The sequence below is a fragment of the Lonchura striata genome, chromosome 7 (assembly GCF_050655825.1).
Source record: "Lonchura striata isolate lonStrDom1 chromosome 7, ASM5065582v1, whole genome shotgun sequence".
Taxonomy (NCBI): Eukaryota; Metazoa; Chordata; class Aves; order Passeriformes; family Estrildidae; genus Lonchura; species Lonchura striata.
Window position 1 is genome coordinate 18,395,942 of NC_140709.1, and position 25,671 is coordinate 18,421,612.

Consider the following 25,671-nt stretch of genomic DNA (forward strand, 5'->3'; position numbering starts at 1 on the left):
AGATGAGAGAATACAGCTATGTAGTAAATACAATCATATCAGAAGTGTTAAATTTGGCAGTGCTAGGTTAACAGTTGTACTTGATGATCTCAAAGGCCTTTTCCAATGTAAATGATTCTATGATTCTAAAAAAATCAGTAGAGCAGGTTGTGGATAATAAATAACTTTTTGGGGCTCTGCACATTTTTGCTGGTAAAATGTCAAGATTGCAAGGTTAGGTACATGACTAAGATACAAACATTCTGAATTCTATTTTATAAAAATTTAAATCATGCTAAAAATATCACTAAAGACAGGAAATTTTGCCTGCAAATTTTAACAGGAGAAGAAACTTAAAGTGTAAATGGTGCATCACTTTTATAGCACTTATTTCTGGGAAGTTCTCATCAATTCAATATTTTCCAATTGAAATTTTCCATTTTAACTTGTTGGCTTGAATTTAAACTTTTCTATGAAGGTTTCTTGAACAATCTTGAGTTAGAAGCTTTTTAACACCATTTTAAGCTGGATGACAAATCACTGTAGGTTTCATTTTTTTTTAAGATGTAAACAATCCAAAAAGTTCAGTACTAAAAATTAAACAGCACCTCTAAATTAGCTGCAGCACTCTGATGATAGGATGTTGGAGTTGACATTTTGGTTTCCTTCTAAATGCTTGTACCCATTGTAAGAGTACTTCAGTGTATAGAAATGTATGAAAAAGAGGAAAAGGGGATCTTCAAATTTTTTTACCTAAATCTTAGCACATTCAGATTAATTTTTTAATTCTAAGTAGAAGGATGACAAACATTTTCATTGCCTAGCTGTAAATCCTGCACCTTTAGATCACAGTTAATGTTAAGAAAATGTTCATCACATACCACTAGGTTTCCAATCACCATGACCAGCATGAAAACAATAAGGCACATGGTTTGGCCTGCAACCTCCATGCAGTCCCACATGGTTTCTATCCATTCTCCACACAGCACTCGGAATACAATCAGGAAAGAGTGGAAAAAGTCATGCATGTGCCAGCGAGGGAGCACACAGTCACTGGAGATCTTGCAGACACATTCCTTGTAGCTCTTCCCGAAGAGCTGCATCCCAACCACAGCAAAAATGAACACAATGATGGCCAGCACCAGGGTCAGATTCCCCAGAGCTCCCACTGAGTTGCCAATAATCTTAATTAGCATATTTAGGGTTGGCCAAGATTTTGCCAATTTGAAAACTCGAAGCTGCAAAAGAAGAATCCATATGAATATGTTATGCATCTAGTGTTAGCTACAAAATAGAAGCTAGGTCCAAGTTGTTTAGCAGAGTATACCAATTTCTGTAGATTAATTTGTTCTTCAGTAGTACTTCATTATTATTTTAATATAAAGCAAGGAACATGGAGTATTTGTCAAAAATGCATTGTTTATCATTTCATTTCAGTGATGCACATAGTAAAAAAAGTAATAATTTGTGTTTGTATGACCTTTTATTTTTGCTGTTTTTAAATATCCACTTACAGGTGATTCTTGAACAATTCTTAGACATTTTAAGAAGTTTCTACACTTTTCTTCACCGTCACTACACCTTCTTTGCTGGTTTAGCTCCTCATTCCCTTAGCACCACATTAGGCCTTCCATGCTTAGAAAGAGGCCAATTTTTTAAGAAAAAACTTGATGCAGACAATGCAATGTCCATTCAAATAGTAAACATTAGTTTAAAAATAATATTCAATACCCAAACTATTAGGTTATGTGAAGTTGGGTACCATTGTAAGTAATGCTAAATAAGTAAATTCTTCCTGCTCTGTGTATTAGGACATAAGGTTTTCAAGTAATGTAGTATCTATTGGTAATAAAGGCTTTTAAATCATTAATCTTGTACCTCTAGTAAACATATTTATAAACTAGTTTCAAACTAGTTTCTGTGCAATACTAGTTGCTATAAAAAATACATTTCTAATAGAAGCTGAATAATATTTCAATTTAAATGTTATCTTAGAGTCCACTTGTTACAACTCTGTTACATTTAATGGAGTGACTAGAAGTTTATTGTTGGTGCCACTTAAAATAAATGTGAAAAGAGGATCTGCTTAAGTTCTTTACAAGTAACACAAAGTAATGTTCACAATATAAAGACTAAAAATATTATGATTTTTTGTGCTGGTGACAATATGTATGTTTTCACAGATACTCAGCTTATATTATTAATGAAATCAGTGTAAAGATTCGCAGAATTGTTAAAAGACAGCAGTTAATGTTTTGTTGGCAAAGGACATCAGTTGGATAGAAGATCAATAGGATAATTTGATACTAAAAGGTATCAAACACCTTAAACTTGTACTTACCAACTATAGCTTGCAAATTAGGCACATATGAAAAATAATGCAAGTCACTGAAATATGTTATATATACTTATAAAATATGGTAATTACTGCAGGCACCAGCGCTTTTATTTTCTGAGTGAGATAATTGCATGCAAATATTTGATTGTCAAGGTATTTACCAGTCTGAATGAGCGAAGAACAGATAATCCTTCAACATTTGCAAGACCAAGCTCCATTAAACTAAGGCTAACGATAATACCATCAAAAATATTCCAGCCTTCTTGGAAATAATAATAAGGGTCCATGGCAATAATCTTTAGTACCATTTCTGCTGTAAATATCCCAGTGAATACCTAAAACAAAATGTAATGAATTGTTATGACACATTTATATACCTGAGGATTTTTTTTTAATCCAATGAGTTCTCTTACCTGTTACTATAAAAAACATCTGATTGCTATCTCCAAATGGTATCTAAGTATTTCTAAACACTGAAAACTAGTAACTAAATCAGGATTTATAGTAGGAAAGAGGTTTGATAAACATATAAAAAGCTATTGACCAGTCAGCAGTTCAGCTTCCTGGTATGTTCAGGACTGTCCACCCTGCAGATGATGTGATTTGACCTGGTGCTTTAAGTCTGTTTGACGAGTATGGTTCCAGTAAGAAGACTTGACAGCAAGTATTTTCCCTTACAGTCTGAAAAGATGAGAGTCTCTAACATCAGACTGTCTAAGCACAGACTCTCTAAAGTCTGTCTTGTAGACATGGGAAGTTGGAGTTTCATGTCCTGTGCTTTTTGTAAGAGTATAGAGTTTTCACACATAGCTACCATGCTGCATGATGGCTATTTCCTTTTAGGAAAATGAACTTCAGGTTGATAATGTTATTTGAAATATCTCCAAATGCCAAATGTGAAATTATCAATGCATCTCAGTGTTTTTAAGTCCAGAATTTAATTCAACACTTTCTTGCAATGCGTAGTGATCAGTGGTTTGTGCAGCACAACAGAAGTTCGGGAGCATACATTTTTTGTAAAAATATTTTCACTGTAGTGTAATTGAAAAAAAATTCCAAGAGAAATTCTGACTTTAAATATTTTGTCAATTTTGTACAGAAGAAAAGTATTTGCTGTGATGCTGTATCAGTACCATGGTAAAAAGAGCATAATCTACCGTAACATTTGAAAGAAAAAACCCAAGGTAGATATAAAGAAATCTTGCATTCCACTGAAGACTGAACTTCCACACATATTCCATTATAGCAGTTAAAAACATATATTCATGAATGATAAAGGCTCCAGTAAAAAAAAAAAAATCACTTTACCTGTGAAAATCACAAATACCATTTCTAAACTGATTATAAAAAGACATTCTGGAATAGTTTTAAACAAACACAATACATGTATAAGTTTCTTATTGTAGAAAAGGGTATTTTTACATCAAGTAGTTAATGACAAACTACTTACCAGGTTCCCCACAGAAAGGACACTGCTAAACTGTTCTGTCATTGGGTAATGTTCCATGGCCATAAACAAGGTATTTAAAACAATGCAAATAGTTATAGCAAGATCAACAAATGGATCCATCACAACTAAATTGACGACATGCTTTACTTTTAACCATGGACTCCAGCAATCCCAGATCAAAAAAGTATTTGCAAATCTGTACCAGCATGGTGGGCATTTCTGTCTGGATTCTTCAAGCTCTGAAAAAAATAGAAAAAAAAAATAGAAAAAAATAATATTACAAATGTATCTTCTGGAAGTTCTTGTGTAAAATACTAAAGAGTAAATCATCTGAGACAAATGACTATGCCTGTTTTCTTATTTTTAAATTTCAACTTAATTTGCTTTGAAAACCAGAACATATATCTGTATTAGCAAAACAACTGTTTAGCAACTGCTCTCAATTAGAATCTTTGGAAACTATTTTTTCTTCCATTCCACTGTCAATATTGTCAAGTTGCAGAAGAATAAACTTCTTCTAAGTTAATAATAACAAGGATGAATATCTAATGCGATGGGATGTTCAAGGTCAGTGTAGAAGGAACATTGTTGATTGCTCAAGTGAGAAATAATTAGACTACAAAATAGATAAGAAATGTCCACAAGAGTTTTGATTATATTTTGTATAGTGGTATCAACCTGTCTGAAATTTCTCATTTTTAGGCATCCCTTAGAGCACAGTGAGATCTCTATCATCATAACACGTATGGATGATTTTGCTACAGTATCTGTTTCACAGATTTTCTAATGAAGATTTGCTGCAAAAATACACACTTTGAGGATAGTGGATTGAGTTCTGCTTTTTATATTGTCCTATGTTGGTGGAATTACTGGAAGTTGAAAGCTTTCAAACTACTGAAACCAACAAGTTCTCCAGGCAGAAAAAGCTATCAAAAGTAGCTAAAGCTTTCTATAGTCTTTATAAACCATAAGACAGTACGTCTGAAGGAATGTAAGGATCGGTTGGTATAATCACATTTCTGAACATGCAACTCAGAATGCTGAGAGGCAGAATAGCACCAGCCTTGACAAAAGTGACCACTCACACTGGGTGCTGAGTTGACACAGACTCTGTTGCTGAACGTAGCAATTCCTGAAATGGCGGAAACCAGATATGGGTAAGGAGGTGAACTGTCAGGAAATTTTTGCTTACATTGACATGTTTTTTTCTAGTCAAGAGACAGGAGGGACAAACTATTTAACTGGAAGCAGAATGCAGCACTCTCTAAGGAGATATCCTGTTTACAGAGAGGAGAACCAAGATTTAAGAGGCACCAACAGCTCACACTTGCAGGGAAGATAGAAGTTAGTGAGAACAATTTTCTTTAGAAAAAACTAATACTTGAGGTGATACAAGATATAATTTCTGACTACAATTAGTTTGTGATCTACTTGTTTATGTGAGAGCAAAGAACTTCAGAACTCACTTTAAAATTATATTTCAGTACTGGCTTAATAACACTGTAAAGTTTCTTGGTAATTTCATTTTAGAATATATGTTGAATCTGCAAGGTTGGTCTGACTGTAACACGTGCCACACTTTGCCATGATCCAGTAGATAGATCCTTCAAGCTTATAAATATATTTCAATGGTATATGTATGAAGAGTGAGCATAGTCAGTTTCTGTTAAATAAAAAAAAAATCCCCAAAAGTATGCTTCTTTATATTTTTATTTATGGAATATTTTTATAAATTCCATAACTATGAAAATTTAAGAAATGCATAAGAGACTTTGTGGGCATCAGCATGTGTTGATTACATTTGGATTTTTTTCCTTTATATTTTTCATTCCAATTTCTTATTGTCTATCCTTGGATTTTAAGCCTAAGGCAAATGACTGTTCTAGCACATCACTGCATTTATTGTGGCAGTTCCTGGGTTATCTTAATTGATTTTTCCTGCTGATGTCTAATGGAAAAAAAAAAAGATCCCTATATTTTCTGTTTGAGGCTCTGGCAATCCCCTAGATACCATCATTTTATCTCTATTAGTCCACTCGGTAGCGTAATATTTTGGAAGGTGTCATGAAACATGGTTAAGCATTCAGATTGTGTAACTGACCTTAGAAATGCTCAAAAGCCTTTTGTATCTGATGTTCAGAGACTCCACATGCCAGTTTTACATTTACAAAGAAATTGATATAAATATTTTCTCTGTACATGTAGTTAACAGAACTTCACTGAATGGCCTGTCAGATAAAATGCACTACATACCTTCCATTGTATTTGTAAGTATGCTGGCTATGCTCATTGCTCTTTGTCTTGCAGCAGACTCTTCCAGCATTTCCATGGAAATTTGGTATGAACTCAGTCTTCTTTTCCTTATTTCTGTTTCTGTAGTGGTGCCCTGTAAATGAAATACTGAGGAATTAGATCATACTTTTCAACAACCAATTAACCATATTTACTGCATAAATATTGTAGTGATAGTGAGATCAGCTTTGAGCAATGTACTCTGCTTTTCACTGAATGCTTCTGTTCTTGTCAGGATTTCTTTTTTCTTTATTGAGGAGCTCAGTGGGAATTTTGTACAGTGGTACAAAAAATCAACTGCAGGACCCAACATAGTGTGGGACCAAATGTGGTTCACATTTAAACGACTGGATGAACAAAAATTTTGCTTGGTACCTCCTTGATAATACTAATAGTAATAAATAGTTATAATAATTAAAAAAAATACTATAGATGAAAAAGGCTTGCATATTTGAATGTTTGAAAGAACATCTTAGTTTACAGAAGTCTGAAACTAAGACTAAAATGTAATTTCAAAGGTACATAGGAATTATACATATTTTTTTCATGAAAGAGAAAAAAGTCCTTGAGAATTCAGAATGGGTTTTTCTAATAACTCACATGAGAGTAGTAGCCACTTTTGTTTAATTTTAAAGGAGTTTTCCTATACATATTTCCAACCTATAGCCTTATTTATATATTGAATATCTACTTTGTTGAAGTGAAACTATATGCAAATTGTCAAATTCAATTAATCTTTTTTTCTGTGTGTAGATCTCTTGCTGAAAGCAAGAAGAATATCATACTTTAGACATAGGAGGTTGAGGACTATTTTTCCTTTATTTTCTCTTATTTAGAAACTATTTCAAATTATTTCTTTAAGAAATTATAAGGAATGCAGAGATGAAGAATAAGAGAAAATTCTGTGCCTGAACCAAACTGTAATAAATACTGGCTTACTTACAATTACCTCTGGTATAAGCTGACCAGTAGGTGAAGTTAGAGTTGAAGGTCCTCCAACCAAGGAAACCACTCCGTTACAATCCACAGTGCTGTGCATCTTCCCATTCACTGGAAGGGCTGGTATCATTCTAGATGACACACTGGCCTGGCTAACGTTACTGTTGCGCCTTTCTCCATGTCGATTTGGAACAAAGAGAGAATCTCTTCTGCTCTCATTGTCTTCAAGAGTGCTGTGCTCATCATCAGCAAAGTCATTTTCAGAGCCTACATCCTTTGCGTGACCTCTGAAACTGAAAATGCTGGTTTTGCTGTTGCGTCTTGGTGAGAACAGAGAACCACGAATGCTTAACAAAGACTGTAAAAGATTTAAAACAAACCAAATGAAACAGCATTAGAACTAAAGTTGTAAGTTCTTGGCTTTTCAAAGAATAATTACAGTGCTGGAGGAAGGATAGTCACTTTTTTCTTCCATAGTATAAGTGTGTCCACTAGAGAAATGTGTTCACCAGGGGACCTGAAGCAGAGGGGGAAAATTCTTTTAAGGTAACGTAGCAGGACTGAGGAAAAGTTGTGCAGAAGACATAAACAAGGTTGAACAGTTCTTAGTGAAGAATGTGCATTGAACTGTCATGGACTGTGCTGGAGACAGTTTTCAATATCACTATCAAGATACTGTGATATTGAAAGGTACTTGCTTTTATTCCTTCAATTATAGTACAGAGCTAAAAGTCTTTTACTTCTCTTCTTAATCCCCTGGATTCCTAGGGATAGCAACTAATAATGCTCACTGATCACTTTATTCTGTTTTGTTTGGTAGATGCAGAAGTGATCTTAAGTTTGCCATTGAAATCCTTCTAAACTGATGTAAGGAACTTGAGTGACCTCTTCCCAATAGGCTCAATAGTGTGGGAACAATAACTAGAAGACAGAGGGGCAGCTTGGGGAAGCTTTGGAGATAACAGCAGCAACACTCTTAGGCATAGCTCTCCAGGGGCCATAGCAGGTTGCACTCACCTGCCAGAAGGTATCACTTTGTTATCAGGCAGCTCAAAGAAAGTATTCACCAGGGACACCGTTACCTAAAGATATTCTGTTACAAGTGAGAAAAATAAATCTGTGGTGTTTGCTAATTCATCTTTTAATTACAGTAGAAGCCAGTAAATGAAGTGTTCTTCTCCCTTGCTACATATTTTATTAACAACATTCATGAATAAATAAAATTAGTACTAATTGTGGAGAAAAGTAACCTGACATTCAGCCTTCTTCAGTTCTGCATTTTTGCAAATCTTCACATCTTGGTTCATCAAAAACCTGTTTTGAGACTATTGTCACTTTCTTACTATTTCTGCAGGTGGAAAGTCCTCATACCTAATAGCAGTGGGTTTGATCCCAGGATAATTAAAATGAAAGTGAAAACTGTCCTATATAAACCTATATTAATACTTTGAAAATCAAACACTGTGTATATATATATATATATATCAACCCATATGTATTTCCGTATATGCATAGTCAGATGTATAAATTCACACATTATGTATGTGTTGAACTGGTAGAACTGCCTGTTATAAGGCCTGGCAGGTGTTTACCATTATGAGATATATTATTTTCTGTTCTTACAGCTACACCAAATTTTAATAGTTTGGGCTGAAATTTTCTATGCTGGCTGTCAGGCTCAGGCTGAATTACTTGGAAAATACCAGCTAAATGATTTTGCTAACCCATTTATGTAAACTTGGCTGGAGAAAAGTGCTTTTTTTGCTTATACAGAAAGATAATTTTATCAAGAAAAAAACCCTAGCTTCTATGGAACATGACACTAAATTCTGACAAAGCAGTAAACTAATTACTACACCCTTTTTACATTTCCTTGTAAATATATGTGGGCAACATACAGTCCTTAAAAAAATGACATGCTCACCAGGTTTTCATCTGGCTACCAGTGATAGCCTTGTTCTTTTAGAGAATGTTCCCATGGCTGCTATGTTTTATTTGCAGGCCAATCTTTCCAATATATGTTGCCACATTTTGAGTACAGCTAATTGGATCAGCCCCCTCAGGGATTTGGGAGAAGTAATGTCTATTCTGCAAGTCCCTGCTGCATTGAGACAAAAGATATAAGCCAAAATGGCTGCAATTTTTACACAAGTAGAGGCAGAAATCTATGTGTCTACATGCTATCAGAAAGTAAGAACTGAAAGGAAGGCTTTACTTTTCTGGCACACGGCATCATTCATCTGCATACGGAATGTGGTATTAAAGGACAAAACCTCTTAAAGGGCCCAACTGAGCAGATTATCTCCCCTTACCATTCTACCTCATTGTTTCATGCTCTGGACCCTGTCTCACCAGGGAGATTCTCCATGGCTAACAAAACAAATGAGCTCTTCTTTATCAAATCTCCTGTTTGCAATTCTTTCACTCTTGTGGCACCTAAGTTTTAGTTGTATTCTGTCAACTTTTGCCCCAAAGCTTTGTTACAACTGCAAAAAAAAAAAAGTCAAGAGTGTCTTTAATTAAGAAGTTATTCCTAACCTGGTAATATTTGGAGGTAAAAGTAATCTATTGGCTCAGACCACACATTATCACTTTGAAGAGATGCATTTTGAGTGATTTTTTAAAAAATGCCATAACTGTGTATAGCCTTGAAATATGCAAAGGTAAAACAGAATCATTTAGGCTGGAAAAGACCTCCAACCAAGATCATCAAGCCCAACCTTTTGACTGATCATCAGCTTGTCAACTAAACCATGGCACTAAATGCTATGTCCAGTCATTTCTTGAACACTTCAAATGACACTGACTCCACCACCTATCTGGGTAGTCCATTCTGATTTTTTAAAATCCTTTCATGAAGGAATTCCTCCTGATGTCCAGTCTCAAATTCCCCTGGCCATCTTGAGGCTATTTCCTCTTATCCTGTCACTGGTTGCCTAGGACAAGAGGCTCACCTCCACCCGGCCACAAACTTTCTGGGAGTTGTAGAGTGATAAGGTGCTACCTGCGACTCTTTTCCAGGTTAAACACCCTCACCTTCCTCAGCTTCTCCTCATACAACTCACTCTCTAGACCTTCACTGGACCTTCTCTGGACCTGCTGCAGCAGCTCTATGACTGTCTTGTACAGAGGGACCCAGGACTGGATGCAGGATTCAAGGTGTGGCCTCACCACAATGCCAAGTACAGAGGGCATATTCTTAGGTGACAAAAGGTGACAAAAGTGACCCTGTGATTTATGGGAGTAGAGCTTAGCATTTTGGATTAAATGATTTCCAGAGGCCCTTCATAAACTACTTGTTTTCCTATGATTGCAATGATTCTCCATAATTTCTAATGATTTCCATGATTTCTAATGATTTTCCATGATTTCTAATGAAAAATAACAGTATGACTAAATTGCTACACATACAGGCCCGAAAGATCCCTGTGTAGTTTGTCCTTATTGTGTAGTACTAGTGCTAGTTTTCTCATTATCTTCATATCAAAGAAGTTAATTAAGGAAAATAATAGAAATCAATGGTAATGTGGGATTTCCTGTGCAGAGTATTTTGATGTTGCAGTCTGCTAAAAAACGCACATATTTGTATAGTTTTGAAATGGATCCAGAACAGAAAATGTATGGTTCATTAACACATATATATTAATACCAATCTTTCTTTCTCTAGTCTACTAGACACATCCTCAGAAATACATTTTCAGAAATGTATGAATTAAGTTTATAAGTATTCTTGGTACATTGTTTTTATCCCTTTGGCATCTCAAACACTGTGAATGGTACTACCTTTTTCCTTCCCTTACCATTTACATAACTTCCAATATGCAAACCTGCTGTAATATCAGTGAAAATAAAACAGAACATGATTTAGTAAAATAGAGTGCTGTACCTGGTGAGGAGAAGTGAGCCTTTTTTCATATGTCAGTTGACTTCCTTCTGCGGAGAAGCGGAAACCTTTCCTTCTGATACTGTCTTCTGACTCAGACTTGGGGAACTTATCAGTATCTCCTTTGTCCTCTGCTTCAGACATTTCTTTCTGTCTTCTTTTCTTCCTTCTGTTTCTTCTTTCTTTAGCACTCTTTGAGCTCAACTTTGATGCTTCTGAAGAGCTTTCCAGGAGTTCTCCTAATCCCCCTACACCACTGAAATCTCTTGATGCAACTGATGCTGCTGCTACTGCTGCTGTTGTCTGTCAGGTTACAAAGCAAGGTATTCTTAGTAGGCCAAAAAAAGAATAATTTTATAGTCTTTTATCAACTGGTTTTTATTACCACTGTGATAATAATGTTCTTCATACACTCTTGAGTGTGTATATATACCCAAACAAATTGTACTGAAGATAAAATATTGAGTTGTACAGCTCCTCACTGTTTTGCAGCATGAGTTATTTGAAGCACCAACTTTGACAGAATAATAGCTACACTATTTGTTAAAGAATTCCTGCACAAGACACTTGTCTGAAATAAAAGGAGTCAGAAAAGGGTTAATATAATGCTTTTTCATGTATTTTGGTCCTGTTATTCCATTTTTCTCTTGAGAAAAGCCCCACATCATGGTCTAATTCAGCTGATTCCTTCTGAGCTCTTACAGAGAAAACTAATGCCTAACATTCATCCTGTGAGTTAATGTATCAAATCCAGCTAGCCCCCTGAAAGCAGTTGAACCCAGTCTTTCCTCACTGTCTTCACAGTAAGAACACTCTATTTTCCTTCAGCCTTTGCTGGTACCAGGCACAACCTCTAGACATGTCTTCAAGTCCTTCCTTCCTCTTCATGTTTCCTCTCCACATGTCCCACTGTATCTGCACTCTAGGTCTTATAGATATGCAAAGATGCATTTATTTCCTGTTGATGCTACAGCCTGAGAGAAGAAAATAAGTTTAGGTTTCTTCTCTGTGGAAAGGTGTGAGATGACTTACTGGAACAGTCATCCCAAAACTCAGGACCAGTATCTTTAACTACAGTGGTCAGCCTACTTGTTTTGGTTCATTAGGGAAAAGGTTATTTTAGTCATGAAAAAAAGAACAATTGAGAGTATGTCCAGTGCTGTTCCTCAAAAGAACTGTGGGAGTTTGTGATGAAATTCTGTAGTGGAAATATCTTTAGGGAGATGATAGGCTGCTCATAGCTTACAAAAAAGGGTGGTGTGATAAATTGCAAGAAACTAGGGTTATATAACAAAGATGACTAGTAATTATCTAGCAAAACATTATATTCTATGCCAAGTTTTTCAGGAATTATGACATCTCTTTACAGCAGGAAAGGATAGTTTGAAAGCTCATAGTATGAACTAATGTCTTTCTTTGCCACAATATACAACCCATGCTATACAAGTTGACTTGATACAGACTTTTTCTGCTAAATGGAGTAATAAAAAGATTCTGAAGTATTTATAAAATAAGCAGTAGTCAAAATTTTGTCTTACTGGTTCCAGAATATCATCCTTCAAAGACTCTAACAGAAACAAAGGCAGCAGATGCTGAGTCATCACCCATCTACTTCATAATACTAACAGTAAAGGTCAAACAAGTGGAGCAATCCAAAAATCACTGTGATGACTTAAGTTTCTGGATGAATAGGTTCAATGTGAAGGGGGTGAAGAGATGGGTCCCAGACTAATTTCTGCCTTAGCAACCAATTCAACACTTCAGTTGTCCACCCTGTACTGCTAATGTTTTCACAAACAAAAGAGATCCTGGCTGTAATTATGCTTTACTTATAATGAATGTACTGGTTGCTCATTTAAAAAAAATAAAATTACTTTCAGGGTCTTTATTCAACCTTACTTTTAGTCTGTGTTTCTTATTCTATTCTTTCTAAGTCTGAATCAGCTTCATTTTCCCCCACTCTCAGATACACAAACATCTAGATGAGCCTGCTGATATTTTTTAGTATAATGTCATTTAGTGCCTTTAAGCCATTAAAACATCAGATTTAAGAAAAACACAGCAATATATACTTTGCTGACATTAAACCTTTCTAAATTTGATTTTTACAGCATTCTACTCTTTCTTTAGTAATTTGGAAGGGGTAAAATTCAATTACTAAAATAAAGACATGCTAATGAGATTTCATGAGTCATACATAAAGCTTTCTTTTCAAGCAAAAGACAGAGTTTGTCTTTTTGTTAGCACTTCATGGAGTCATTCTAACTTAGTGAAAGTACCTGTAAAATACTACCAAAAATAGTACTTATAAAACTTTATATATATATAAATATTTATATATTTTTATAGTACTCATAAAACTTTAAATAATTTTCTTCTCTTTTCAAAAAACAAAGATTACTTTAAAAGAATTCTAAAATAATATCTTTGTTATGAATATTGCTCATCTGTTTTTGAATATTACTTGTCTGTTCGAAGAATACTTAGACTCCTGATTTACGACAGTTTCAGTTAGGGATATTTTTAATTACCTTGCTGGAGAGAAACCTTGAAAAACACTGATTACAATCCTTCTCTCTATTTGATTAATATTTGGGGAGAATTATTAAATACATCAAGCTTGGCAATTCTAACTCAGCTGTAAACCAGAAGTAACATCACTAGATTTTTTTCATGCTATTTATAAGATCTGTAACTTAAAATCACCATTATTTACAACTACTCAAATTGGTTTTCTAGAGCCCTTTTATGAAAAACATTTTACTTTTGCAGTCTTTTGGTGTATTAAGTATCATTCTTGTTTGTACCTTTAGCTTGCTTTTTCTTACTATTGGCTATTTACACTTCTATAACTTGCATAGTAAACAAGACGTTTTATTTTCTGAAATTCACTGCACAATTTGTTTGTGTTCTTAATCATGAAAGATTTTTCTCCTTGCCTTAAGGACAAGGTTGTTCAGAAAGTACAATTTCCATTATTACCTGAGCTTCTTCTTGTTGCTTCTTCAGTTGTTCAAGCATCTGTTGAAATTCTGCCTCTTTCTGCTCAGCTTCTTCCATTGTTGCTTGATTCTGTTCTTCATAGGCCATGGCAACCACAGCCAGGATCAGGTTTATCAGATAGAAAGAGCCCAGAAAAATCACCAGAACAAAAAATATCATGTATGTCTTCCCAGCAGCACGCAGTGTCTAGGGAGTAGAAAGCATATTTATATATTATTCCACAACTTATCTTTTTCAGCTCATGCAAAAATAAGCCTATTTATGTCATTTTGAATGTCACCAACAGTTTACTATTTAAGTAATAATAATTTCTTACCAGCTGATAGAGATTTTCCCAGAAGTCCTGAGTCATTAGCCGAAACAGTGACAAAAAAGCCCAACTGAAGGTGTCAAAACTTGTGTAGCCGTAATTGGGGTTTCTGCCAGCTTTCACACATATATATCCTTCTGGACATTGCCTATGTGAAAATCAAATACGAGGACTTAGTCAAAACCTTTATTCCCATCTAGAAAATATGTATTATCTTTTGGAAGAATATACATTATTTTTCAACAGAAAATCCATAAATTACAATAAAATTAATTCAGAAAAAAATTCCCAAGAATTTAACTAACAACATAGTAGATTAAAGATATCCCTTTCATCTACTCACTGGCTGAAATTACCTAAATATTAAAATTCTCTTCAATTACATTTTGCAAATAGAAACTCTATTCCAAATTCATTATTTCCTGGCAGAAATAATTGCTAAAATGTTGTTAAGGCTACAGACAGATTAAAACATACTATTAGCTAAATCCAATTGTAGTATTAGGGATTTCCCACATAATGCTAATAGATATATTTTTAGTAAACCTCTTCACTGCTGCCTGTCAGGCATCCAAGTTCAGCTAACAATTCTAGGCTCATAATTTGGCACATGTAAATGGCAGAATTTGCCAGAAGTGAAAGAGTTAGGCTTGAAAAAACAGATTCAGTCTTGAACTATGAAGTCACTGCTGTGCTTTCTTAATATTTTTTATATTCTCTTTCTCACTTTTAACTTTTGTTTCCTCCTACTTTCTAAATCATCAAAGGAGACTTAAAAAATTTCAGATCTTATCAATAAAACGATGTTCATTTTCCAATGAAGCAGGAAAAAGGCTGTTATAATTACTATTTTGTTTAGCCAGACTGTAAAACATTTTGACTTCAATAAGAAATTCTCACTTAGCTGCAAAACTCCATAAGTTCTGTAACCCTGCTAAATATGGATTTGCAACTCGATCTCATGTTACTTCTTTTTCTACAGAGCATAACATAGAATTTTTGAAAGGGTCTTACCCTGCATCAGAGCTATTACCACAAAGTAGGGCATCTCTTTGTCCTTCCAAAATATAAAAATGAGCTGTGTAGAAAGCATTAGAAATATATATGAGTAGATCAAATAAACCTGAAAGCAATACAAAGTAAAATAAAAATAAATTGTGTTAAATCATAGTGGCTAGCTATTGATCCCTTTGTAGCATGTTTAGGAACCTTTCTGATTGTTGTATTTTTTATTGTTTTTATTTGATCTCTGTAAATCAGTGACTGTAAGCAGTTCTACATAAGTCAGAAATATAAACCCTTCAATGTTCTTTACTTGGTCACAAATAATTATGTATTTTAGCCACAAATATATTAAAATAGTTATATCAGAAATTCTTACTTTCATCCTCGATGTAATCCTTCCAGTTAAACGTGCTCACTGTCATGTTAACAAAAGTACCGTTTTCATTCATTGTGCTGTTAAAGTAGGAAATAATGTTTATCTCAAAAGTAGAATTGTCTGGAGGCCACTGCAGGCATTTATTCCTCAGGTTGCCCATGAACAGCTGCAGCCCTATCAGTGCAAATACACTCAGACAAAACACAGTCAGGATCATCACATCCGAGAGCTTCTTCACAGACTGAATCAGGGCTCCTACAATAGTCTTCAGGCCTGCAAAGAGAGTAGATTGATAGAATTATCAAAGACTATCTTTGCCCTTCCCATATAATTAAGAAGCCATGCAGACACTTAAAAAGAAATTATTTTTTATTTCTTGAAAGGTAAAACTTCATGAGCAGCCTCAGAGCTTGTGAAGATGAATGAAAGAAAAATATTCCTTTTTATGAATATGCAATGTACATATAGTCCAATAAATTGAATATATAATATTCTCAAGCAGGAAACTTTATCAATCATGCTTTCTTAGTACAGATTTGATTGCATTTACTAATTTTTCTCTGCATTAAATATTCTGCCAATAATTCAGTTTCCAGTTAATTCTAAACATGACTTCACAACAGTGCAAAGCAGCATGAGATAGAATTGCTAGTAATTTTGAATGAAAAAAGTTTGCATTTGATAAATTTTCCTGTGCATAATTTATTTTCTCTTTGGTATCTTCTTGGTATCTATCTGTTACTTGCTTATTTTTAAGAATAATGTCAATTTTAAGTGATAAAAAAAGGAAAAATTTTAAAACCAAGAATGCCATAGCACTAAGCTTTTGTAATGTAGAGGCAATTTGTCAATACACAATAAAATGCAGAAAAACAAAGCAAAATAATCCATAGGCCTCATATTTTATGTTTCATGCAAGACTTTGTTAAACTCAAAGGCTGATTTTGCAAAATAAAAGAAGCTAATGCTGAAAAGGCAAAGAATCATAAACCAGGTTAATGATCCATGCCTTTTTATTCCTTTTTTTTTTTTTTTTTTTTTTTTGGCAACATGAGCAGCAAACAACAAGACTTATGCTCAAAGGAAGTGAATTCAATGAACAAAAGTCAGCCTCAGTGTTTAACCTCGCTCTCACCTGGAATGACTGATATTGTTTTCAAAGCTCGGAGAACTCTGAATGTTCTCAACGCTGAGACATTGCCCAGGTCCACAAACTCTGTCACATATCTGTAATAGGGGAGTTCACACACAAACACAATGACAGCACACAAATAACAGTTGGAGATACGAGGGGCCTAACACCTGACACCAACTACTTCTTACCTGGAATTACAGAAATAGTTTTCAAAGCTCTCAATACTCTGAAAGTTCGAAGAGCTGAAACATTGCCTAGGTTTACAAATTCTGTTACATACCTGTAGGATTAAATCACAGTTATTCAGAATTGAGGCAGAGCTTATACTAATTATGTGGGTCTTCAAAACCTCTGTGGCAATACTAGCAATCATACTTCAAAATTTACCTGTCTCTTCAGTACATTTCAATTTAATAATTGTTTTCATCAATTTTGCTTAAATGTCATTGGAGTGAAACTCACTGATTTGTATTTGAACATCTAGTTAAACTAATTAGCTTTTAATGGGACAGTAACATGGAGTCAAAGGGATGGCTTCACTTCTGGTGAGCAGAAAAATGTAGGCCATGAAATTAGTGTCCCTCAGCAGTAATTGCACTAGTGGCTGACACTCCATTTCGGCTTCTGCCATATTTTTCTTTGATTTATGAATACTAAAATGTGTTATACAGTGTCTAAGCTTCAAAGGTTGCAAAAATTAAATATGTTTAAATAAATACACATAATACAATAATATTTACCACTAATTTCATGCCCTAAAAGCTTAAAAAGTTCTTGAACCACTTACGCCATTAAAATGACACTGAAGTCAAGCCAGTTCCATGGGTCTCGCAGAAAAGTAAAACCTTCTAAGCAGAAGCCCCTTGCAAGAATTTTGATAAGTGATTCAAAGGTATAAATTCCAGTGAAAGTGTACCTGAAAATCATCAGAGCAGGAATTTTTGCATGGATTTTTGCATACTTACAGACAGTGCCATTCTTTAGCAAAGATGACTTAAAAGAGAAGAAAAAGTATTCAGAAGGAAAAGGAGTAAATTATTAACTTCACTTGCCCTAAATATTGTAGTTGCTGTTCAGTCTTTGTTGAAATTTGAACCTGATATATATGCTACTCATTTTCTAAAAGGTTGGTTTAATCTCAGTTCTTGTGCTTACAAATAATTTTTGACTCTAGTATTTATGGATACATTTCAGACTTTGAGTTCTTTGGCACTCACAGGGTTGCCTCTTTGCTTGCATTCATAAATCAGGTAGATGTCTAAGTGTTACAAAAACTAAAGAATTTTTTTTTTAATGTCTAAATCAGAGAGTTTTGTAAAATCAATTCTGGATAATAACTGTACTAATGCCTATTTATTTCATAAATAATCATAAATATAAGAAAGCATGCCCAGACTGTTACTCTCAAAGATGGGGAGCATGATTACCAGCTTACCTGGTGTGGGAACAGCTATTCATTTAACAACATAGAATAGTCAGTTATAACCAGCATAATGCAGGCACTTCCCGAGACCCACATAGATCTCTGTGGACCTCCAGAATAAAGGAACTCTACCTACAGACCCTACTGCTCTGCTTTCAGACTCTCTGCACCTCTAGCAAGCCATCATCACTGTTCACTGGGAATGAGTTAATGGTAGTTGTTTCTAAACAGGGTTCAGTGTAAGGTTCATTTGTGCAGAGAAATAAATAAATAAAAACCAGTAATGGCTCTTTGAGAAAAGAAGGGAATGAAAGAAGCAATAAGTGATTAGAAGCAGATTTTTCATGAGTAATACTATTTCAACTAAAAACATAAAGGGCTTTGAGAAACATGACCTAGAGGAAGGTTTCTCTGCATGCCAGGGGTTTGGAACTGTATGATCTCTAAGATCCCTTCCAACCCAAATCATTCTGTGATTCTACAGTATTTCAGAGGAGAACATGTATCTGTATTTTGTTAAAGAATACACATGCATTTATAACCATGAACTAGAAAGAAAAATATTCCGTATTTAGGTCAGCTCTTTGTTACTCTTTCATAGGTATGGCCCTTTCCTCAGCAATTTGAGTTTCTTGTGGTCCTTGTTGTGGCAGGCACTTATGAGGTCAAATCAGTAAGGCATGATAAAAGTCCTACTGTGACGAGATCATGGATATGCAAGCAAGGTATGGCAACAATTTCAGATGCACAATTTTACATGCACATCTATAGCTCCCTGACTGATTTACAACTCAGAATATCCAAGGACAAGAACTCCTGTTTGTACACAGCAGAAGTCCAGATATTCCACAGGCATAATTTAAACAAACATGGTGTTACTGTTAAATTATTTAAGTTGTTTAGGAGGAAACAGGAAAGATATTGATGATCTCATGGAATATGATTCTTCTTGACTCTGGACAAGCCCATTCTGGCTTTCACATTTTTATAAATGCTTCTTTTTTGGAGTCACACAAAAACAGAGACATAATAATAAAGAAGTAAAAATGTTTAACTTACTCTACATTCTTTGTCCAGTCTGGAGGGTTACTCATGGTCATAAATACACAGTTGGTCAAAATAGTGCACATGATAAGCATGCTGAATAACGTAGGTTGTAGTTAAGGCATGTTAGTCAGAAAAGTAGGACAGCTTTATAACAGTAAATGAAATAACTTAAAGATATTGTTTACAAATGTGTCCAAATAACATGATATTAAAGCCTAAAACAAAGCTTTGCACATAATTTTATGTATTTTAAATGGTATGCCATCTGGCATATTATGGTGCACTTCCATAAATAAAATGCAATACTTTTATAATAATAGCAGGTTTTAAATGAAGTTTAAACATAACTTTAACTCTGTAAATCATTAAATGACTACCCAAATGTAATTACTCGTTTAATACAGGTGGATCATTCTAAAAGATCTTTAGTCAGAGGTTGGTTGTTTAGGCCTGAGTTTTTCTTTGAACATGATTGAAATATATTTGAAAATACTCTCCTTTATCCCAAATCTTTTATAGGGCACCTATCCCAAAGCTAAAAACACAATGCTGAAAAAGCTTCTCTTTACCCATGCTCTTTTGTCCTTGCTAAGTGAGTCTAGTTCATTAATAGTACTACTGGTCTTGGTAAAAGTGTGACCTTAGATATGTTCAAGTGCAATGGTTTGTTACTAATGTGGCCTTAGCTGCAGGGCTTAGTATGGGATTCAGTCTCCTTTTAGATATTAAGCCTGATATTTAAACTGTGACAGATTTAGGTGGTTCAGTAGAGAATTCTCTCAGCAGGGATGAAGATCATACTGCAATCCACATGTGATATTGGCTCCTTTTTTAAAATGTGAGCAACATATTTTTTTAGCATAGTTCACTCCCATGGACACAGTTTGTATATCCACATGAAAAGTGTTATTTTGATCATTAAGTATTTTTAAATAGCAACACTTAAATCAACATTAAGAGAAAAGGATATGAATGTACCAAAATCTTGATAGCAATTTTTCTGATGGGATTAAAAGGGGTTAAAATATACAAGGCAGACGTGGCACTGAACCGGAAAATTGCTTTCCCCTTATTCAATACTATGAAAGTCTGCAAAAAAAGAAATACAAAATTAAAATACAATGTTGACTACGTATATATCTTCACATCCTACTAAAAGTTTTCATTTTCTGCCTGAGAGGTACAAGTTCCATTGTACTGTCTACCTGTGGTACGAAAATAACTGATTTCTGTGAATACAATGGAGTAAGTCTTCCACAGCCAATTCTCCAATTAGCAAAATTTTCCAGCATGTGGACTGAATTATGATGTAATTAAAATGTGTGGGAATTACAAAAAACAATAGTTTATCAATAAAAGTAAAATGCAAGATTTTGCCATGGAAATATTTCAATTTTATTTCTTATGAAGTGTTTGATTAAAGTGATTAAAATTTATCAAATGTATTCCACCCTGTCAGCAAACACAAAACCAAAATATCAAAAGGATAATTCCAAATGCCTGTTTGTATCTGGAACAAATACTTGACAGAATTATATACACACATAGGTATAGAGACAAGGAGAAATTCTCATTACAAAATCAACCACAATTTAAAAATAATTTTGCTTTAATCTTTTATTTTAAATACTACCAATATCAATTATATGCATCTTCTGAAATAAATATCTATGAAAAAAAAATATTAATATATTGCCAGCTAACATAGTTCTGAGCAATGTGAGACAGTCACCAGGATTTGGCATCCTATTACAACAAATATTTTTTAAAAGAAACTGCTGGTTTTCTTGTTAACAGTGTGCTCTTACTTTCCCTATATGTGAGCAGAAAATTTAGCTAGTGATTATCTATTAAAATTTGGTCCAATAAACCTATGGTTTGTGTTCAGTTCATTCTGTTTCTGTGGGCAATCGTTGCCTAAGTGTATTTGTCTGTGAATGAGGTTTACTTGCATCTTTGGTGCTGCTTGAAATTTCTTCAGGACATAACTATTCTTCATTCCTTTTGCTCTTTGTGGATGGTAATGGCTCTGCTTTGTGTTAACATAATAGAGTCTTTGTTACACTCTCAGCAGAGCTATAAAGTATCACTGTTCTCCATGTTGATTTCCATTCTCTGTAAAAAGTTGGCTATGATCAGGAAAATTCTGCCCTCTCTGTGGCCTTTACTGCCTACTTGGACAGTCATCTCAGGGAAGGAAAGAAAACCACTACGTGGTAGGAAAGAAGATAGGTAAAGGAGTGTTGCTGGTGCCTGCTCACAGAAAAATATCAAGCTAACACTGAGGGTGGCAGAGAAGGGACACACACTCCTTGGCATTTCTCCCTGCCCTACAGTCCTTCACCCAGCTGGAAATGCTAGAAAGATGTTGCCTGTCCCAAGGTCACTGCTGCAGCTGAGCCCAAAGACAGACTAAATTCACATATGATTTCTTCTGCACTGACAAGTCAGTGATTAAGGGTAGTTTGTACTATACAACAGAGGAGAGATGACTAATTCTAGTCCATGATTTAAGATGTCCATTTGTTTTCTGTTGAGCATAATTATATTGCTAGGTAATAGAAACACAGATGTCACCTGCAACTAAAGATTCTACAGTTTACTAATTGTTCTCAGTACTAAGAAATCCATCATTAGTGTCAGCTTTTACACTTCTGTTTGAAAAAATCTGTCTACATTTTCTTATCAGTAGAGGTTAGAAACTATACTTCAGAACTTCTCAGTCTTTCTGAAACTTCACTTCTTCAGACAACTTTATCCCTGAATTTATGTATGCAACTTTACTCCTGAAGTTCTGCAGCTAGTTGAGAAAAGGGCTTAGTACTGACATTATATTGTAAGTAAGAATTTCCATGGAACTGTTGTTATAACCCAAACCACAAAAATTTAAATAACCCTTGGCAATGCTACTTCTTTGAAATTTAATTTCTTTATATTTCCTTAATAATGTATATACTTGTATTATCTACAGCATTGTTTATTTAACTTTGGCAACTCTTAGGTTATGCAGTTACATACAGATTCTGCTTTATTTTCTGTTCCCATTACTGAGGCCATAATTTTTAAACCTGTTTTACAAACCAAAAATGACCACATTTAGCCACAAAATTTAAACCAAATTTAGCCACAAAAGTGAGAGTATTATTTGAATAATTTTTTTTCTGGCGAACAAGTTTCTTTGGAGTTTAAAGTATTTTATGCCTTGATTTTTTATAGTGGCTCAAGATAAAATTTCTTATCTTGATGACAGCCTGGAATGCTTCAAGTCGTCAATAGAGCAACTGTATCCAGTTATTTCTTTTTCAGTGAGATGGGAAAAGATAGTCCCAAGTACTTCTCCATAAAACACCTTGTGCATTTTTTAATTTAGAGGTGTTATCCACCTCTTCATCTTCCTTCACTCTCCTGACCCACAACACTTTGAAGTCTATCAGAAACTGAGAGAACCTCTTGATGCTGCTAACGGAGCACACAGAAATAAACAAGAGCATAGAGGAAAACTGGCTCTTACTGTCTCCTGTCCTTTCACTAATCAGTGCAGGACCTAAGGTACTTTTACTTGTTCCCAGGTTGGACTATTTCAGACCACAGAGGATTTTATAACTGTCTACAACTAATCCCAGCTATGGAAATACACTTGTTCTTTCCTTGTCTTTATCTTAACTTGAATAACACCCGTCTGCTTCCAATTGGATGCATCATCACTACAAGACCAAAACCCATACACTCTGCTGCAGATCCTCACTTGTAAAAAGTCAAACTTTTAACTTGAATGGATCTGTTTGAACTACCTTTTCTATCTTTGAATTCCTGACTTGGGGATCATGTGAAAAGGAGGACTGTACAAATTGGAAGAGAAAATGCACCTCTTTTGGGAGTTTGCATGTGTTGCATTCACACATGTAACTTAGATGCATTGCTTTTATCTCATAACTCTTTGCTCTGGTCTTTCTGTATGAAATCTCTTCAGAACACCAAAAATGTCTTTTTTTGATTCCTTCCTCAAAAATGAGTTTTGCCATGGTCTGCCAAAGACTTCTAGTTGACAGCTCTGCAGTAGAGATCTATCATATCAAACCCAAGCACCTCAAGCAATAGTTTGCATTGTGGTAGTTTCATATGAGCCAACATTTACAGAGTCTCTATATGCTACATATACAAGGATACATGTATTTCATGTGTATGTTTGCACAGAGAATATGCTTACAGTCCTCTATTTCACTAACTTGAGTGGATACTACCTTGTTATCTACAACTACTTCCATTGCAAAACCATGCTTAGAACATCTCTTTTGTCATATTCAGTCTTACTATTACATTGAAATTAAAAAAAAAAAATCATTCTGTGCTCAAGTTCAGGCAAGATCAAGGAAGACACATCTTCCTTACAATGAAGTAAATAGCAAATAACTCAACAGACTTGAAGCAGTCATAATATGGAAGAGCATAAATCAGTTCTGCTAAATAAAAGGATGGTTCTGTATATTTAGCAGATTGACAGTTCTAACTATCACATTTTGTGATTAAACTTTTCCAGTGTATAAAGGTATATTCTATTTAGTGCAAAACATAATTCACTCACTTTTTTATTGATATAATATGGGTCCAGGTCTTCCAAAGGTTCAGATACCATTCCTGGAGGTATGTCACCATAAATAAATGGCAGTGTCTTTCCTGCCTCCAAGTCACTGTTTGGTTTTGGACCATTTTCATCATCATCATCTGTATGTTCTTGCTTGGGCTTTTTAGCTTTTTCTTCTGCAGAACGCTTTTCAATAGCTGCGAGGGAATCTCTAGTAAAATAGCGGAAGCTTTCAGGTCCAGGTGGTACCAGCAGTGCCTGTGCCATGTTTTCATCCTGCAAATTTAATTACTTTTAGCTTCTTGCATAAGAATGACCTATAAAAGAAAATTAAATAATTTAGGCAAGCTAGATTGTACCAATAGGAAAAACCCCAACATTTGGTCAGAAACTCTTTCCAGGCTTAAATAGAAATAGAAGCAGCATACTTCAAGGCTGAATGGCAGTTAAAAGCAAATGCTCAGAATTTGTTTTGATATTTTATAAATTATTTTTCAGCTTTTTCCTGCAGATCCAGAAAAAGACATTTCTTTTTCTGCCCACAGATACTGCTTTGCCTGTGTCCTTGGACACTCCCAACAATAGAACAAATTGCTGATCAAAGTGTTTTAGCAGTACAGCTATTTTTTTTTTAACAGCAAGTATAAATGCATATTCTGGGAGGTACTGCTGAAAATGGTAAACCTACATTCTACAACTTAAGAGATTTTAATTTTCCATATTTTTTTCAAGCATCAGTAATACAACTTTACAAACATCAATACTTTCATTAAACGAAAAGATTTTACACAAGTGGTGCTGGTTAAATGACAGCAGCTGAATTATGGGAGGAACAAGCATAATTCTTTCTTACCGGCACTTAACTGTGGTGAAGGCTAATATTAGATCCCAGAGCAGCTTGGGTTGTGTTTATTGACTGTTAGCTGTGAATCAAAACCACAGGCCTTTTAAGTAAAAGTAAACAGCATGAATAATCAAGGCTATATAGGAAAAGATGCTGCTTCTGATTATTTGCAAGGCAAGTGTCATAGTATTAGTTCAGACTGAAACTAGTCCAAAATCTGATTCTGGTTTGCCGTGAATGGCTTTAGTAACAGTGGTGGAAGATGCTGCTTTTTCCTGCTCTCTGCATTGAACTCTCTACTGTACAGCAGCTCTCTTTATGGAGTCCTGCAGTGCATCAACTGAAAGCAGTGTTATTTTTCTCTCTTCCAAGTCCTTCTGCAGCAGGATCAGTTATTTAAAGTGATGTACTGTACAGCACAGTTAAGAGGTTTGAATAGCTGGAGGGAGAGAATGGCAAAAAGGAAGGCAGATATGGTTAAAGAGTGCTGCCACCAGGGAATAAATTAAAGCCTTACTTGGTGTCTACTTTGCAACAGTTTACAGCATATTGCTGTAAAAATTTTAGTTATGAGAACCAATTTTAAGAGTGAGTTTCAATGCTTAACTAATGAGCTTAAATTATGTTTTCTGTTACATTAAGCCATGTAGCCTTTGCTGCATTACTTCATGAATGTGCAACATCTGTATCCTGGAGATGCCACATCTAAATTTGAGATAAAATATTCTGCTCATTTGCACTCATTGAATAGTCCTTCTCCTAAAGCTTCTCGTGTGTCTGAAGCAGTTTGTAGAAATCCACACACACAGGGACGCACAAAGTGCTGCAGTAATGATCTTATGAAATAAGGTATGTGAAGGCTGAAGGGGATGTTAAAAAGTGCTTGAAAAACCTAGAGAAAGGAACTAGAGGAAAGAAATGAAACAGTATACTCCTAAATGTGAATTACCAATCCCATGACATGGTAAAGACTCATGTTCCTATGCCACCTCAAGTCTTAATCTCTGGAGTGGGTTCACAGCACAGCATCCATCAGTGTGTATGATCAGCACTGAGGTTACTGAA

The 25,671-nt window shown here is 34.8% G+C and overlaps 1 protein-coding gene and 1 long non-coding RNA gene across 6 annotated transcripts in view; one reads left to right on the forward strand and one right to left on the reverse strand.

Annotated features, from left to right (window-relative positions):
* The window catches only part of LOC144246698 (uncharacterized), a 66,197-nt gene extending 55,310 nt beyond the window's left edge, over positions 1 to 10,887 (forward strand). Inside the window, exon 4 of one of the 2 annotated variants that reach the window (XR_014956714.1) lies at positions 10,020 to 10,887. This is a non-coding gene — a long non-coding RNA (uncharacterized LOC144246698). Of the gene's footprint in view, positions 1 to 4,469; positions 6,960 to 10,019 lie in introns of those variants that run through there. The other variant, XR_013340367.2, reaches the window with a different exon arrangement.
* LOC110469658 (sodium channel protein type 2 subunit alpha) overlaps positions 1 to 24,029 on the reverse strand; it is a 53,701-nt gene extending 29,672 nt beyond the window's left edge. The window contains exons 1-15 of one of the 4 annotated variants that reach the window (XM_077785012.2): positions 23,763 to 24,029; positions 20,151 to 20,269; positions 19,193 to 19,282; positions 17,498 to 17,626; positions 16,711 to 16,802; positions 15,576 to 15,848; positions 15,209 to 15,272; positions 14,201 to 14,342; positions 13,864 to 14,070; positions 10,885 to 11,184; positions 7,009 to 7,356; positions 6,021 to 6,153; positions 3,768 to 4,006; positions 2,479 to 2,652; positions 861 to 1,217 (exon numbers count right to left, since the gene is read on the reverse strand). In XM_077785012.2, the coding sequence (XP_077641138.1) occupies positions 861 to 1,217; positions 2,479 to 2,652; positions 3,768 to 4,006; positions 6,021 to 6,153; positions 7,009 to 7,356; positions 10,885 to 11,184; positions 13,864 to 14,070; positions 14,201 to 14,342; positions 15,209 to 15,272; positions 15,576 to 15,848; positions 16,711 to 16,802; positions 17,498 to 17,626; positions 19,193 to 19,282; positions 20,151 to 20,269; positions 23,763 to 24,029 (2,934 nt within the window). Of the gene's footprint in view, positions 1 to 860; positions 1,218 to 2,478; positions 2,653 to 3,767; positions 4,007 to 6,020; positions 6,154 to 7,002; positions 7,357 to 10,884; positions 11,185 to 13,863; positions 14,071 to 14,200; positions 14,343 to 15,208; positions 15,273 to 15,575; positions 15,849 to 16,710; positions 16,803 to 16,898; positions 16,991 to 17,497; positions 17,627 to 19,192; positions 19,283 to 20,150; positions 20,270 to 23,762 lie in introns of all 4 variants that reach the window. The other 3 variants (XM_077785010.2, XM_077785013.2, XM_077785011.2) reach the window with 3 other exon arrangements.
* Positions 24,030 to 25,671: the final 1,642 nt, after the last annotated feature.